Source organism: Erpetoichthys calabaricus, chromosome 7 (assembly GCF_900747795.2).
Source record: "Erpetoichthys calabaricus chromosome 7, fErpCal1.3, whole genome shotgun sequence".
Taxonomy (NCBI): domain Eukaryota; kingdom Metazoa; phylum Chordata; class Cladistia; order Polypteriformes; family Polypteridae; genus Erpetoichthys; species Erpetoichthys calabaricus.
The window spans coordinates 178,944,728-178,961,146 of NC_041400.2; the positions used below are offsets into that span (position 1 = coordinate 178,944,728).

General features: G+C 40.4%; 3 protein-coding genes across 4 annotated transcripts in view; all 3 read left to right on the top strand.

The window, feature by feature from the left end:
- Positions 1–16,419, top strand: part of LOC114654912 (baculoviral IAP repeat-containing protein 1-like) — an 828,238-nt gene that overhangs the window by 496,261 nt on the left and 315,558 nt on the right. The gene's annotated exons all lie outside the window — the stretch shown is intronic.
- On the top strand, positions 1,604–9,484 carry tomm5 (translocase of outer mitochondrial membrane 5 homolog (yeast)). Its single transcript, XM_028805771.2, has 2 exons — positions 1,604–1,815; positions 8,995–9,484. Exons 1-2 carry the CDS (start codon positions 1,695–1,697, stop codon positions 9,027–9,029), a joined length of 156 nt encoding a protein of 51 aa, XP_028661604.1. The 5' UTR covers positions 1,604–1,694; the 3' UTR covers positions 9,030–9,484.
- The window catches only part of LOC114654916 (uncharacterized), a 70,989-nt gene continuing 70,173 nt past the window's right edge, over positions 15,604–16,419 (top strand). The window contains exon 1 of one of the 2 annotated variants that reach the window (XM_051930044.1): positions 15,604–15,791. The gene's annotated coding sequence lies outside the window, so the exon portion shown is untranslated. The remainder of the gene's footprint in view (positions 15,792–16,419) is intronic. The other variant, XM_028805773.2, reaches the window with a different exon arrangement.

Below are 16,419 nucleotides of genomic sequence, written 5' to 3' on the forward strand. Positions count from 1 at the left end.
GATGGTATTGGCCTGGTGATGACTGGTGCCTGGTTTCCTCCAAACGTGACGCCTGGCATTCACACCAAAGAGTTCAATCTTTGTCTCATCAGACCAGAGAATTTTCTTTCTCATGGTCTGAGAGTCCTTCAGGTGCCTTTTGGCAAACTCCAGGCGGGCTGCCATGTGCCTTTTACTAAGGAGTGGCTTCCGTCTGGCCACTCTACCATACAGGCCTGATTGGTGGATTGCTGCAGAGATGGTTGCCCTTCTGGAAGGTTCTCCTCTCTCCACAGAGGACCTCTGGAGCTCTGACAGAGTGACCATCAGGTTCTTGGTCACCTCCCTGACTAAGGCCCTTCTCCTCCGATCACTCAGTTTAGATGGCCGGCCAGCTCTAAGAAGAGTCCTGGTGGTTTCGAACTTCTTCCACTTACGGATGATGGAGGCCACTGTGCTCATTGGGACCTTCAAAGCAGCAGAAATTTTTCGTCTCGGAGGTCTACAGACAATTCCTTTGACTTCATGCTTGGTTTGTGCTCTGACATGAACTGTCAACTGTGGGACCTTATATAGACAGGTGTGTGCCTTTCCAAATCATGTCCAATCAACTGAATTTACCACAGGTGGACTCCAATTAAGCTGCAGAAACATCTCAAGGATGATCAGGGGAAACAGGATGCACCTGAGCTCAATTTCGAGCTTCATGGCAAAGGCTGTGAATACTTATGTACATGTGCTTTCTCAATTTTTTTATTTTTAATAAATTTGCAAAAATCTCAAGTAAACTTTCTCACCTTGTCATTATGGTGTGTTGTGTGTAGAATTCTGAGGAAAAAAATGAATTTACTCCATTTTGGAATAAGGCTGTAACATAACAAAATGTGGAAAAAGTGATGCACTGTGAATACTTTCGGGATGCACTGTATTTTCATTGTACAGGGTCACGTGCTCCAAACCTTTTTCCACGTCTGCTTCATGTTCTACAGAGACGTAGTCGGCAAGATTGCTGATATATCATGACAAAGCAGCAGGACATTACTTCAGTAATAGTGACTATGCAGCCGAACTGCAGTCCCTACGGGAACAGATAGGAGAATAGCTCGCTGAGGCACAGGTACTGAACCAAGCACATGTCGCTCTCCAACACGACCAAGCGCAAGCTCTATTGTTACTGCTGCAACCGAATGATGATATTGAAATGTATTTTTTTGTTTTTGAGAGAACAATGGTTCATCAACGCTGGAATGCTGTTAGACAGATAGATAGATAGATAGATAGATAGATAGATAGATAGATAGATAGATAGATAGATAGATAGATAGATAGATAGATAGATAGATAGATAGATAGATAGATAGATAGATAAAGACTTTGGTCTATCTATCTATCTATCATCACTTATACAGTATTTAATGGAACCAACCTAACTTGGTACTTTTTTTTGAGTATTTCTATATTATTATTTTTTGTTTTATTGCAGCTGTGAACCACACTCCAGTCCAGTTGGCTGTGGTAATACACCTTGAGATGCGCCTAACAGCCGCGTTATGCTATTTCAGAAGATCAGTAACAGGACGGTGTAGTTTGGCACGCTTGGGATACCGTAGGCATTCTGACGGTTAATTGCCGCGTAGAAGGTTGTGCGCAATAGCGGAAGACGAAAGACGAGATTAGGGTCCAGTTGGACTCCCTTGTACAAACATCAAAAAAAAATGTTTAAGATTGAAGGACTGGGTCCAAAAATGGATCCTGTAGAAATGAAGAAGAAAATGAGAGAAGACGTAATCTGTTCGTTTCGGAATTTTCTGATTTACGTGGCATTGCTGAGAGTCAGTGAGTATAACGAGGCCGGCGTGATTCGCCCTTGGGTTTATCGCACGTGTTCGCTGTATGTCGTTTGTTGCCGCCTACTTGACGGTGGGATGAATCCGGTAGTCGAGACGCTTGTGGAAGCAGATTTAAAGTTATTGTTTAATTCGTTTATAATAACGTTAAGATGAACAAATTCGAATGACACGAATTAGGTATTTTCATTCTTTCTGTATTTAATCTATGTGAGACTACGGAGATGCCCTGTGTGGACCACATTTAAGAGCGATAGTACATCTATGTGCGTGTAATTCATAGTTCCAAATGGATTTAATCTTAAAGGGAAGAACTTTGTTGACTAAAGAAGAAGGAATCTCCAGATTGAATAATGCTGCACTTCCCTTAGATGTTAACTGTTTTGTTTTACCTGTACAGAAGGGTGAAATGATTTGCTCATCGTCACACAGTGTCAGTAGCAGGATTTGAAACCACAACCTCAGAGTCTGAACTTTAAAACCTTAAACCACTACGCCACATTGCCTGACAAATCGGTTCACAAATGGATTATTTCTTAGGTTTTTTTATCCATACAAATAAAAAAGAATAAAACCTATTACATTAATGATTCTATAATTATTTATTCCTATGAAGCAGGCGGTTTGAATTATCCTGATTTTACTTCTGTGTTATGCTTTTTTTTAAATTAACTGGATTGAACAGTTCCTTTCTAACTCTGAATCAATCTGGATATTTATTCTAAGTTAGATTTTTCCAAAATGATTGTTTAAATTATCTTATTGGTGTGTAAGTATTGTATTAATAAGATACCCTGAAGACTAGCAGATTTTTTTTATTGTTCATACTTTTCAACATACCTTTCCCCCTTGTGGATATTTTATAATGAATTCAGAACATATTCAGGCCCTATCACCTTTTTCACATTTTCACATCTTGCATCCTTGTGCTTAAATTTATTTTTTCCTCCCATCAAGCAAAACTCTATACCCTCAAATGACATGTGGCATGCCAGTGTAACTTGTACCCTTTACCCATGTTAAATCTTTCTGGATTGGTCCTGTTTTTGTTTCCTGCTGTTGGATGAATATTATCTCTAAATTGGTCTGGTGAAGGTTTATGTGCCAGGCAACTTGACACCACAAATCCAGAAGTATGGCATGGGTAGACCACTTTTATTTTGAAAAAGAATAGAAGGTAATTGACCTCAATTATATTTTACAAAATTTTAGGACACTGAATATGTCAACATTCAAAAATAATTTCAGGTCCTTAGTAAATGGTAATTCACAGTACAGTATTCAAAGATCATAACAGTAAAATATTATGTACTGTACTAGGAACAGTGCACCTGAAAAACACCAGGTTACCAGAAAATTCTTGTATATAATCAGTTACTGAGTGTGTCAGTACTCTTTGCAGATGTATTACTTGCAGTTGACACAGATCCGGCATGTTTTCCTCCAGCTGACTGGCTAAATAGGTCTGGGAGTCTTCACTTGAATGTCTCTTGCAGGAGATTCAGTCACTGATGTTCTGTCAATATGAGGGGTCACCAAGGCTGATCCAGGAAGGTCATTCTTTGATTCAAGTTCTTCACTGTTTCAGTCCTTGTTTATTTAATTTTATATAACAAAGGACTCGTATCATTAAAGCCATAGAACGTATAGACTGAGAGCTATGGCAAAATATGTGTAGGTCAAATCCCGTTATACCAAATATTAAAGTAAAGCAGTTTTCAGAATACTTTTTGTTGACCCTAACAAACGTTCGTACAACATCATGTTTTAACGAAATGTAAATTTCAGTATAACAAATGATTTTTCGAACAAAAATGTGATGCAAAAAATACTTAATGCCACGGCTACAATTTCGCTGAGCCTCGGGAAACCTGCAACAGGCTGTCTGTCTTGTTAGACCACAACAAAGTGACGGTCTGTTGTGAAATTTGTAGTATCAGGCAGTCTCAGCAAGGCTCAGCGATAGTGTAGGCACAATATCATATGCATAGAACTGGCATCAGTTTACACGGAAAGAAAAATTAACAATCCTGGAAAAATATAATTCCAAAATGAAGAAAAACAACGTGGCAAAGTATTCAGAATCACGCCTTCAACACTGTCAACAGCTTTGAAGGATTGAAAAAAATAGAAGACAAAGTTAAAGATCGGGTGTTGGGACCTGAACAGAAGAAAAAAAATTAGAAGCACGTTTGTATTTCTAAAAAATAAGTTAACATCTCATCTCTCATTCTATTAAAAAGTTGCATCAAACTTCTCATTTTAAAAGAAAATTTTTTTGCACTTTATGAAGCTCTGTTTTTTTATACAGGTATTGTAAAGCTTGGGTCACAGAGTTGGTTGCACGAGAGACAGAAAGGTCCCATCATACGACAAGTATGTTGCACAGTAAGACGCAACAGAGCAGCTACAGAGCTTGCACCGCTGCTGTTAGAGATGGTGAATCACCGGCGACCCTGGTTACAACAGTATACGTATTTTCCTCATTTTTGTTATAAATATTTTTATCTTCCCATGAATTTTGTTACAACGGGATTTGACCTGTGTATGTGTATGTATATAGATTTGTGTGTGTATGTACAGTGTGAGTCAAAATTATGTTAACATTTGAATGGCGGAAACAATTTATTCACAAAACATACTTCATATGTGCAAGATGATTTAGAGGAATGTCTCAACCTGTTCGCCATCATGTTCAACACACAAAAACCAACGAGCAACTGTAACATTTAAAGCCCGGACACACATTCACGGGGAATAGATGATACCACAGTCCGTATTCTGTCCTTCAGGTCATTGATATCACAAACTTTCCTCCTATACATGCTATACATGCGCTCCTTCACCATACCCTGTAACCAGAAATCACAGGTTGTCAAATGAGGGGAGTGTGGAGGCCATGGCAATGGTCCACTGCGACCTATCTATCAACCTTGAAAGGTGTGGTTCGAGATAAAAATAATCCATTAGTGTTAACATAATTTTGACTCGCCCTATATATATATATATATATATATATATATATATATATATATGGTGAAATATTGAAGTGTTTTAAAGAGTTGCACAGGTTGCTGGTATAGAGAAGTTAGGAGTAAAGTTGAGATGCTTGCTCATTGTGATAGTCATGCATCAGTGCTAACGGGAGCAGCCGAAAGAAGAAGATCCATGATCAGGAGTCAGAAGTTAGTCTGCTGGGAGAGCAGAGTGGAGAATTTTAAATATCTAGGATCAATGGTAGCCCAAGATGGAAAATTAGACACAGAGATAACCTGTAGAGTGCAGTGTGGATGGAACAATTAGAAGAAAGTATCAGGAATATTTTGTGATCAAAGAATTTAGACAGTGATAAGACCAGTAGTGATGTATGGAGCTGAGATATGGGCAGTAAAAGATGCACAGGAGAAGAAGTTAGAAGTGGCAGAAATGAGAATGTTGAGATGGATGTGTGATGATTCCAAAAAGGGACAGAATAAGAAATGAGTCAATCAGAGGCACAACAAAAGTGGGAGAGATACCTAAGAAATTACAGGAAAGTGAGTTGAAGTGATATGGATATGTAATTAGCAAAAGAGTGATGGGAAGATCCGAAGGAAATTGGTCTGACTGAGGAGGAGGTGCAGGACTGAGCTGTATGGAGAAAATAGACCAAGTACATTGACCTAGGAAAGGAATCAGGAAAAAGACCAGCCCAGTGTAATTCATCCTGCAAACTGTTTATACAGTATGGGGTCACAGGACGCTGATGCCTTTTCTGACATTACTGCTTTAACAAACCAGTTTAAAGTTCTAACTCTGACATAGAGGTTTTGCCATCCTGGTAATGCAACACTGCACAAATACCTGGAATATTTAAAAAGGTTTAATTGCAGAGACTGGTTTAATGGTTGTACTTGGATATCTAAATGTGTTTATTATTGAACACCAATAATTGGTTTGGACTTTTTCCTTAAAGAACATTTCTAGATTCTTATGGTTACATAAAGTTTAATGGGAATATCAGGTGATCTGACTAACTTTTTGCTAGTTTTAATTTAACAGCATCCTGACTCTTACTAATTTGGACTTGATTTTACAAGTTAAGCACCAAAAACTGTAGTAATAAGTTTTTTATGAAGAAGTATATATCTACTGTATATGCAATAGGGTTTCTTTAACTTAAGATGCTGTTAGGGACTTTGTTTTAAATAACAACTAACATCAATACTGCAATGGTTGTCATGGACATTCTTCGTTGCAGCAGATTTAAGGGAGTTGGCATATGTACAGCTCAGTTCATGATATCAAGTACTGACAAATGTGAGGATAATTGAACTTATAAAGGCTGGAATAATTTGCACAACATAGCTGTACAATTAATCTTTCCACATCACTCAAGATAAAGGGAATAATTTTAGTCCATCTCATACCTAATATGTCTTATGGATCTGACAGGTACAAAAAACAGTGCAAACGTCACTTGCAGATAAGTTCTCCCGCAGATTTTACCGCTTGATTTTACTGTATCATTTCCAGTATTTTATAATGTTGTTGTATAAGTCGAATGCGGAAAACTCACGCTATTCGTCCAAAAGATTGTGATATGCTAATGCCCACCTGAGAGAGTAACCATGGGGCACACAGCCTTTTTTTTTTCTATGTACAGTAATCCCTCCTCCATCGCGGGGGTTGCGTTCCAGAGCCACCCGCGAAATAAGAAAATCCACGAAGTAGAAACCATATGTTTATATGGTTATTTTTATATTGTCATGCTTGGGTCACAGATTTGCGCAGAAACACAGGAGGTTGTAGAGAGACAGGAACGTTATTCAAACACTGCAAACAAACATTTGTCTCTTTTTCAAAAGTTTAAACTGTGCTCCATGACAAGACAGAGATGACAGTTCCGTCTCACAATTAAAAGAATGCAAACATATCTTCCTCTTCAAGTCAGGAGCAGATGTCAGAGAGAGAGAGAAAAAAAGCAAACAAATCAATAGGGCTGTTTGCTTTTAAGTATGCGAAGAACCGCGGCACAAAGCTGTTGAAGGCGGCAGCTCACACCCCCTCCGTCAGGAGCAGGAAGAGAGAGAGTTAGAGACAGAGTTTGTTTTTCAATCAAAAATCAATACGTGCCCTTCGAGCTTTTAAGTATGCGAAGCACCGTGCAGCATGTCCTTCAGGAAGCAGCTGCACAAAAAATAGCAACGTGAAGATAATCTTTCAGCATTTTTAGACAAGCATCCGTATCATCTAGGTGTGCGAACAGCCCCCCTGCTCAATCCCCCTATGTCAGGATCAGAGAAAGTCAGTGCAAGAGAGACAGAAAAGTAAGCTGGGTAGCTTCTCAGCCATCTGCCAATAGCGTCCCTTGTATGAAATCAACTGAGGAAGCATGTATCAGAAATTAAAAGACCCATTGTCCGCAGAAATCCGCGAACCAGCAAAAAATCTGCGATATATATTTAAATATGCTTACATATAAAATCCGCGATGGAGTGAAGCCGCGAAAGGCGAAGCGCGATATAGCGAGGGATTACTGTATTGTGCCTACGTAATTTTGCAATTTAACCTTTTGTATTTGTCATAAGCTAAGTTTCCATCCAGTTTTTTGCGACGTTTTGTTATCGACAAACAGAATATACGTAAAAAAAAATGTGCGAAATTTGCTGTCTCCAGCCTGTTTCCATCAAACTGGCTTTTTATCGATAAAATGGTGTGCGTGATGACGTCATCCCCCCCCCCCCAAAAACAAACTGTCGCATAACTTTTGTTGTATCGCGAAAAAAATCTGCCCTTGAGCCGTTTCCATACATAATTTTGTGTATGTCGCAAATTATCTACCTTTTGTTTTCCACGTTACACCCCCTCCACTAAACAAAGAAACAAAGAAATGGAGAGATTATTCAGTTTTTTGAAATTTGCCAGCTTACTGTTATTTCAGTTTCACAAATAATTGGAATTGTACATAATATCCGAAGACGACAGCAGAATGAAGCAGTTGCTTGTCTGATAGCCCTAGAGCTCGAAGAAAGTACCCCAGTGCGACGAAACCCACGGGTATGGGAGAGACGACGGAATAAGACCTTCTGGAAGGACGTGGTGGAGAGACACTTAACAGAAAATCTCTGGCTGCAACATTTTATAATGACACGGCCGACGTTTGAGATGTGTGGATTCATCAGTCCCGATGTTGCGCCCATCACAGGTTGCCACCGACCACCGGTTCCAACCCACAAGCGGATTGCCATCGCCCTTTACAAGCTGGCAACCTGCGCCGAGTATAGAGTAGTTGGAGAAACTTTCGGGGTTAGTAAAACTACCGTCCATCGATGTGTATATGCTGTGTGCACCGCTATTAAAGAAAAATTAATGCGGCGTTATATCTGACTTCCGACTGTAGCGGAGGCCAATGAAATTGCATACCGCAATTCCTTGGTGCATCTTGTGCCACAGATTTACGGTGCGCTGGATAGCACGCATGTGCCTATTCTTCCCCCGACGGAAGGCTACCGCGATTACATTAATCGCAAAGGGTGGCCATCTATTGTTCTCCAGGCCCTTGTTGATGACAGGTGCATGATACGAGACATTTGCGTTGGCACTCCTGGAAGTGCCCATGATGCAGCTGTGTTTGCAGCATCGGATCTGTACAGGTGAGCCTACCTTTCAACATCCCTTCTCAGTGCGATAACAACTGAATTAACCTGCTTCCCTTAAGGTTTTTAATTAAAACTGAAATTTGAATTAATACAAAATAACGACGTTTAATCAAAAAAAAAACTCTCTTCATCAGACCATGAGAACCGCTCCGCCATTCTCGTTTTGATTGCACGTGATGAAAATGTGACACATTTATTTGCGCTAAAGCCCTTTTCTCCGACAAAAAGTGTTTCCAATGTAGTTTTTGCGACATCTGAAGTATCGATATGGAATTTATGCGCTAAAGTTAAACGGAAAAATATTATGTCGACATGTACAACATTTTATCGATAATTAGCATTTCCATCAGCTATATCGGTAAACAAATTTGAAGCGCTAAATATTTTTTCGCAAAAACTCCTTGGATGGAAACCTGGCTATTGAAAGCTAATTTAACAATAAGTTGAACATTTTAAATAGCATCATTTATTCATTTTAAGCCCATGCAGCAATCCTAATCAGCTTTATTGTGTTTTTTTCCACGTAGCACCATATATCCTGAGGAAGCTGGACAGTATATGAAGAATGTGCCTTTTCTGCCTCCATTCTTTCCACACCCTGAGGTGGGACTGAGAATTCTGCAGAGTGTGTGCCATCCTGAAATGCAATCATGACATGAAAATAAAGGATTCCTCAATCCAGATAAATACTTGAACTTTCATCAGTGATCCTGAAAACTGTGAAATTGGTCACATCCAAAATTGCATGAATTCTAACTGTGTAAAGGCCTTTGTACTTGCTTTCTTTCCTTGCAATATTTCTCAGTTTTCAGATAAAACTGGATTTTGTTTTTAATGTCATGTGTTGTCACCATCGAAGTTCACAAGAGCAATGCCAATGTGTAATTTAAACTCTCCACAAACATTTATAGTAATTATTGTACAAGTGCTGAGCAACCTATTATTGATTGTAAGTAACTCCTTTTTTTTATTTCATTGTACCTCTTCTGTTAATTAAAGCGAATATCATTGACTGTACTTGCACAAAGTATTATTTTTGTATTGCAAACCGTGACCAAGAGATAAAGGGTAGAGAGCATAAAAAGGTCCATCGCCCACCTTGTCTTAGATCAGTTCACAGCTCACTGCTCTTGCTTTTAAGTGTGGGGTTTCAGGGCCTCCAATCTCTCCTGGACGGCCAGATTACTTTGAGCAAAATCCTGCAACCAGTCTCACCATTTGTCAGGCATTTGTGATATTGTAGAGTTTATTTTTCTTAAAATACTAGGGGGCTTTGCCCCCTGCTTGCTTCGCTCGCCCACCCTTAACCCCCCCCCCAACCCGGGGTACACAATGTGCCAGCCATTTCGCGTCTCTGGTGCTCGCATTGTGAAGAGGGGGGCTGAACACACGCTAAGGAGACGCGGTCGCTCCTCTGAAACCTTCTCTTAAACGGTGATGCAATGGGAAACAAATAGTTTTGTTTTTTTACCTCCTCTGTGCTCGATCAGCTGTTGGCTTGGTGCTGCTGTGCTGCGTGATCTGCATCTCGCGTGGCACTTCAAACATTTAAAAGCCTGTACAGCAGCAGTCCTCCTTCTCTCACTGCCGTTAAAGTGTCTCCGAGAAGGTCACATCTCAACCCAACATCTTTTTATATAATAGAGAGATCTTTAAGGTGTGTTTATTGAACAGTGCATATTACAATTGCTTGGCCCTTCACTCATTTTCTTCTTTTCTTCCCAAGTGTTTCAATGAAAAATTAATTTCAAGATTAACACATCCAGATACAAATGGGATCAACATAGCTAATGAGCTACTGGTTTCTTTGTTTGACAGAAGGTGAAGCAACTCTGAATGCGCCCATTTCACAAGTTAAAGAAGCAATTAAGGTTTCTTTATTTAGTCACTAGACAAAGAGCCCATTTCGACAACGTAAGATGAAACGGGCACGAGTTTGTGTCAGCAGTGTATGAAGAACAAATGATAAGTAATGAAGAAGTTGTTTTGTAATGATTGTAGTCCGCTTTACTCATTACTGTACAGGCTTGTACTGTTAGTTGATGAATTTTCCAGGCCTATAGTATAATATTGAATGATGAATGTTCCAGTACAATATGGAACAGTAATAAGTATAAGCACCACAAACCTGATATAGGTGTATTGAATGAATGCGTAATTAGGCCTCGAGCTGTAGTCGAAATCGCCTTTCAGGCCTCTAGAGCTTTAATCGAAGTCGCCTTTCTCTTTGAATTTTTGCAGCCATAAATCCGCCGCCTGCCGCGATGTTGGGGTTGGATGTTGGTCTCGTAAGGTTTTTCGGGCAGCTGCACAGAAGGCGACTGCGCATTCGGCTTTGGACGGACGTGAGTGAGTGAGTGAGTGAGGAGGCAGGCAAATTATGTATCAAGATGTTTACACAAGAAAACATGAAATTTGCCTTCTCAGTTGCATCTAATAACAGACAGAATGAAATAAAACACAAATGGAAACAAGAAAGGTTAAGATAAAGCAGTTAAGATAATACATATTTACACCAAAAAAAATGTTACATAATGTATATCAAAACCTTAATCATTATCTCCGATATTTCTTATTGAAATGTCGTATGGCACTAGGAAGAAAGGAGTTTCTGGAGCGATTTGTGTTGGTTTGCAAAGCGACTATCCTTCCTGATTTACTGAACTTTAGCTCTACATGTAATGGATGACTGTCATCAGTTGAGATGGTTTCCAGTTTCTTTAACATTTCCCTCCGACACACACTAGTCAAATCATCTACATCAGCCCCAATACCTTTAGCTGCATACTTCGTAATCTGCTGGAGCTTTTTTGAGTTTCAGTTTGTCAGACTATTAAACCAGGCAATGAAACTGAAAGTGATCATGGACTGGATCATACTACGATAGAAGGACAACATGAGGTCCTTGTCTACTTTAAATAGTTTGAGTTTATGGAGGAGAAATAAGCGCTGGTTGCATTTAGAAAATAAGGTTTGTTGATCTTAAAGTAGAACATTAAAATTTAACTTCAATCCAGTTTTGCATTAGCTGCAGTAGTTTCTCTTCTAATCAAGACATTTGCTGGAATGAAAACCAGCCGGCACTGTGGCTCTCCAGGAATGAGAATCTAGGAGCCTCCATTCACCTACTACTGGACAGATGAAATGTTTCATGTGAACAACCCTCAAAGTGTGAGATCCCATTTGGATATACGAATTTTCATGATATTACAATACGATGACTTTTAAAAGTAGATTTATTTCGCGCACGTTACATCAGTTGCAGAGGAGAATCTGCTGATTGCCCACTGTTGTGACAGAAAATTAAACGCATATTACGGACAGCAAACCAGTATTACTGTCAGAGAAAATTATAGGCATTTTATGGAAAAAATTTACTGAGGTAAAAGGTCCCTTGCCATTTAATATAGACTGTTCCTACTAATGTTTATGGATTACTGTTCTAGCACCCATTATTGTAATGGGCTTAATGTCTAGTACGGTATATAGGACTACTAGTTGATTACCCAGTGGCTTCGCTCACTGAGTGCAAGGGAAAAAAATAAAATGTAGTCTATAAGTTATTAAACAGTAAAACATTAACATTTAAGAAGTAAAGAAACATTGAGCACAACTGGAGTGGTTTGGGGGTAAACTACATTTTAAAGGCGCTATAACACAACAGGTAAGTAGCAGATCCCTTGTGAAAGGCGCTACACGACCGCTGTGGTATAGAAATTACATTTTCTATGTGATCATCCAAATTTTTGCCTGACAACCCTGCACTACATGCCTGTGATTTACTTGTTAAAATAATTAAATCACAAAAGCAGCCTTGAATGTTGTGGGGTTTTAGTGACCCGAACTCACCTTAAGAGACAGTAAGTAGTTGTGCAGGGCAATTTACAAACAGAGTCCTGCTTCGATGGCGTCGATTACACTCATTCACAAAGATTTCCACTCTCCCAGGAGCCGACGGGGCACTTGAAGTGTCACAAACAGTGTGAGAAGAGAGGACGCTGCTTGAAACTGTGAAGCTCTTGACCCGGCGGAGCAGCCCGACATTCCGCGCCTCCCAGCGTCCACTTTATTCTCACGACCCCTCGCCGCTGAAGGCGGTCTCGTCTTCACATTGTTTACAGCTCAGCGCAGTTAAAAAGTAGAAAGACGCAAAGCTGCTTTCCTCATCTCTTCTACTATCAAGTACTGACAACTAAAAAAAAGTTACAATGTGGCAGCAGTTTCAGCGACAGTCACGTGGACGAATAAATAAAACTTCTCTGTGCGAACTCGCCTGGCGGCGGATGGCACAGCGCTGTAGTCCAGACAGGAGGGCTGGGAGAGGGCGACGCGGGGTGCACACAAACAATAACAATTCGTAAAGACGATATAAAAATGGCGTCCACAAACGAAGAGATTAGTTCCTGTATTATAATATGTTCTGTGGTCATAGGTAATTTCCATATCGTGTGGTCATACGTAATTTCTGTTTCATACATAATTTCCATATTACGTGGTCATACGTAATTTCTGTTTCAAACACGAAAAGAATTATATATATAGATATAGATATAAATCACAGTACCGGACAGATAATGTTTAATAGTTTAGAAAATTAATTTTAATGTCAAACAGTAACCAGTCCATAAAATATATTTCATGAAACGGCCAGCCCATGACCAGACCAGAGTCCATGGCCCACCTAACATTGCCCTAATGGCCAGTCCGCCCCTGCTTACAACCCTGCCTTGCATAAGAGGGTTAGAAAGATGGGTGGATTATTATTATTATTATTGTTATTTGTGGTATTGCAGGTCCGCGGCTCAGAAATAGTGGCCAATTTTCAAATAAATAATCGGCGCATTCACACCTGTGCCCCTTTAGGTGTGTTGGTATAAAAGGAGCCTGCACAATACAGAAGGGTGGAGATCGAGGGAAACAAAAAACTGAAGAAAGGAGGTTAAAGAAGGAGAAAGCTGTTGAATGAACAAACGCACAGGTAAGCAGCCATGAGAAGAGCCCCTCGGAAGAGTGGGTGGTCAGTCCTCAGGCGCTGTAGTAGAGGGTCACCCCAGCTGAGCGATTCAAGGAGCTGCAGTGATCAGGTGGTGCGGGTGACTCACCGCGGAAGTTGGGGATGTCCAGATGGGCAGTCCTGCTGTTGACCCACAGAGCAGCAGGGACCCGGACCCACCATTTAAGATGGACGGCTGTGCCTGTCGGTTTGGCGTCTTCTCCTCCTGCGAAGTCTGGTCAGGGAATGGAGAGGAGACGCCAAGATAAAGGGACGCATTGGGATTTTTTAAAAGAACTGTTTCCTTGCCTGTGAGATTTCAACCTCATTTTAAAGGATTTTAACCTCCACAGTTCACTTGTTTTTATGGATTATTATTATGGACTGAGCAGTGCACTTTTTCTTTTTAACTCCGATTCAGTTTTGCACCTACCCCTTGCTATGCGTGTCATGTCCTCATTTGTCTTGGCTCATCGCTCGGCTGCGTTATCGGCGGTAGCGGGTTCAAGAGGCTCCCTGGAAGGACCCGGTAACGTGGGGCCAACCGTCACCATCACATTATTCTTGTGCCTATACCAGAGAAAAATATAAGAATAGATTGGTGGACTGGAGATATAACGGACAACAATTATAATGATGGTATTATTTTTAACAGAACATTATTTTCCAGCTGTTGTTCCCGTCTTGTGTCTTTGCTCCAGCTGCCCGTGACCCTGCCCTGGATCAGCAGGTTAGGAAGATGGACAGTGTTGACCAAGGGAGTACACTTGGTCACACAGTAAGTGATGGGGTGCCCACCGGGTTGTCCCTTTAATATTTACACAGTTCTTAGAAAGAGATGATTTTGATGGTGCATTCAATAAGGCAAAAAAATAAATAAATGAAAAGCTCCAGTTTTGTCCGAACACATGCAGTTTCGGTGGATTGGAGTTGCTGAAGTGGCCCGTGAATATCTGCATTTTAAATCGAGCTGGAGCCCCGTCGATGGATTGTTCCTGCCTTGTGCCCAATTCTCGACGGGATGGGCTGCAGCGATCGACTCTCCTGTTTAAAAGCGGGTATCATTTATGGACAGGGGGGTTTGGGTTTGCCAACTGCCATTAAACAAAAGATGAACAAGAAAGATGAATAGTTTGATTGTTCCTGTGTTAAATAACGTGCACTTATTTTAATAGCAGTACGTCATGTAATTTGGCGTGATGCATAACATGACCATACGTCCCGTTTTGAACGGGGCCATCCCGTTTTGAGGTTGCCTATCCCGTTGTCCCAAAGCACAGCTTCGGGAATGTTTCAACCGAAAGTCGTTGGGTGGAATTGTTCAAACACTTTCACACCAATAATTTGAATCAAACGAACTTTCGTATAATTATTGAATATATTTTATGTCTGCCCGGCACTAATGCACTCGTAGAAAAAGTCTTTTCTCTTATGAATAAGTTGTGGACGAGCGAAAAAACACAGTTCCAAGTCGCAGTTCTTAAAGCAATGTTAGCTAATTACCAAAGTAAATTTTAAGAAATCCTGCCAAGAATTTCAGTCTTATTTGAAATCAACACCAAATATACTTAAGCAAATTTGTTCTTCAGAAAAACGTAAGACCACATAAATTATTTATTTTCACGTGGTCATTCCTGTTCTTTTTATTAATAAATAAAAACTATGAAAAATATGCGTTTTCTTGAATACGCATACTATTACCTAAAAATTTGTAGATATCCCGTTTTGAGGAAAAAAATAAATGGTCACGTTACTCATGCAGCATCTGTAGCCAGTAACTCCATTCTCTTTTTGTGGGCAATTCCTTGTTAAGAAATGTTTCACGGAAATCCATTGCCAGCTTAAAAAGCGTTGTTTCCCGCCTGTCTCTTCAGTAGTCGATTGTTGCAACTGGACGTCCGTGGAGGTAACAGCACCGACCGTCCTCACTAACGCGTCCAGAGTGACTGCCGCCGTGACTACTGTATTGCAGGGGCTCCTCATCACCGTGCCTGCAGGATTAAATCACGACGTGTCTCACAAAAAAAAAATGTCGCGACACCGAAGTTTCATGGGGGTATTGCAGGAGACATTCACACTCACACTCTCATTCACACTCTCTTCTACTGTTTCACAACGAGCTTCGCCTCCGCCACTTGTCTTCTTCATCTACGCAACTGGAGATGAATTTGGCTGCTTCTAAGAAAAAAGGGAAACGAAGTGTAATCACGTGGAAAGGGTCTGAACTTGTGCGCCTGCTGGCAGAAGGGAGTGCGTAAGTGAGGGAGTACAAGACGCCAAGGGTCAAGGGCGCTTAATTCTTACCGGGATCAACTTTAGGAGCTGCATCAGGTAAGTCGCTCAGTTACGCGTGCGGGTTTTGTGCCTTTAAATCAAGTTGTGTTAAAGTGCAATACTGTACCACAAAGAGGAGAGCGACTTCTGCTTTCGTAGACATTCACACAAAAAAAAACTTTAACTGCCAATTCTATGGTTGTTGTTGGTAGTACAGTTTTAGTAACCCAAGGTACGGAATTCGTTAATTTGACATCCAATTTAAAATAGCAAATGACTCGTGTGGCAGCCCCGGTTATACAAGAACGTAAAATCGAGTGCGCGGGATATTACAAAAAATAATGTTAAGTGTTAGCAAGTGTGAGGTTCATAGCGGGACTTAACCTTTTAATGTTGTGGATGAAAGAACCAAGAGAGGTGCACCGATCATTCCAGTAGGATCTTGCAGGGTATTCAGTCATCAGCGGGTTCAGTGCCTGGGTGGGCCACCGTACACAACTCTCCGTGAGCTCTCGTGATTTCCTTGTAGATAGATAGATAGATAGATAGATAGATAGATAGATAGATAGATAGATAGATAGATAGATAGATACTTTATTGTATTACAAATATAGGCAGCTTTGGCTGACTGATCGAATTGGACACGTACGATTGTTTGTCCCCATTTGCATATATATAATATATA

Bases quoted from the DNA above. Each gene is read 5' to 3' on its own strand.
- tomm5 (XM_028805771.2), top strand. From the start codon at position 1,695: ATGTTTAAGATTGAAGGACTGGGTCCAAAAATGGATCCTGTAGAAATG. The intron at 1,816-8,994 runs GTGAGTATAACG...TTTTCCACGTAG, and splicing joins CGTGGCATTGCTGAGAGTCA to CACCATATATCCTGAGGAAG.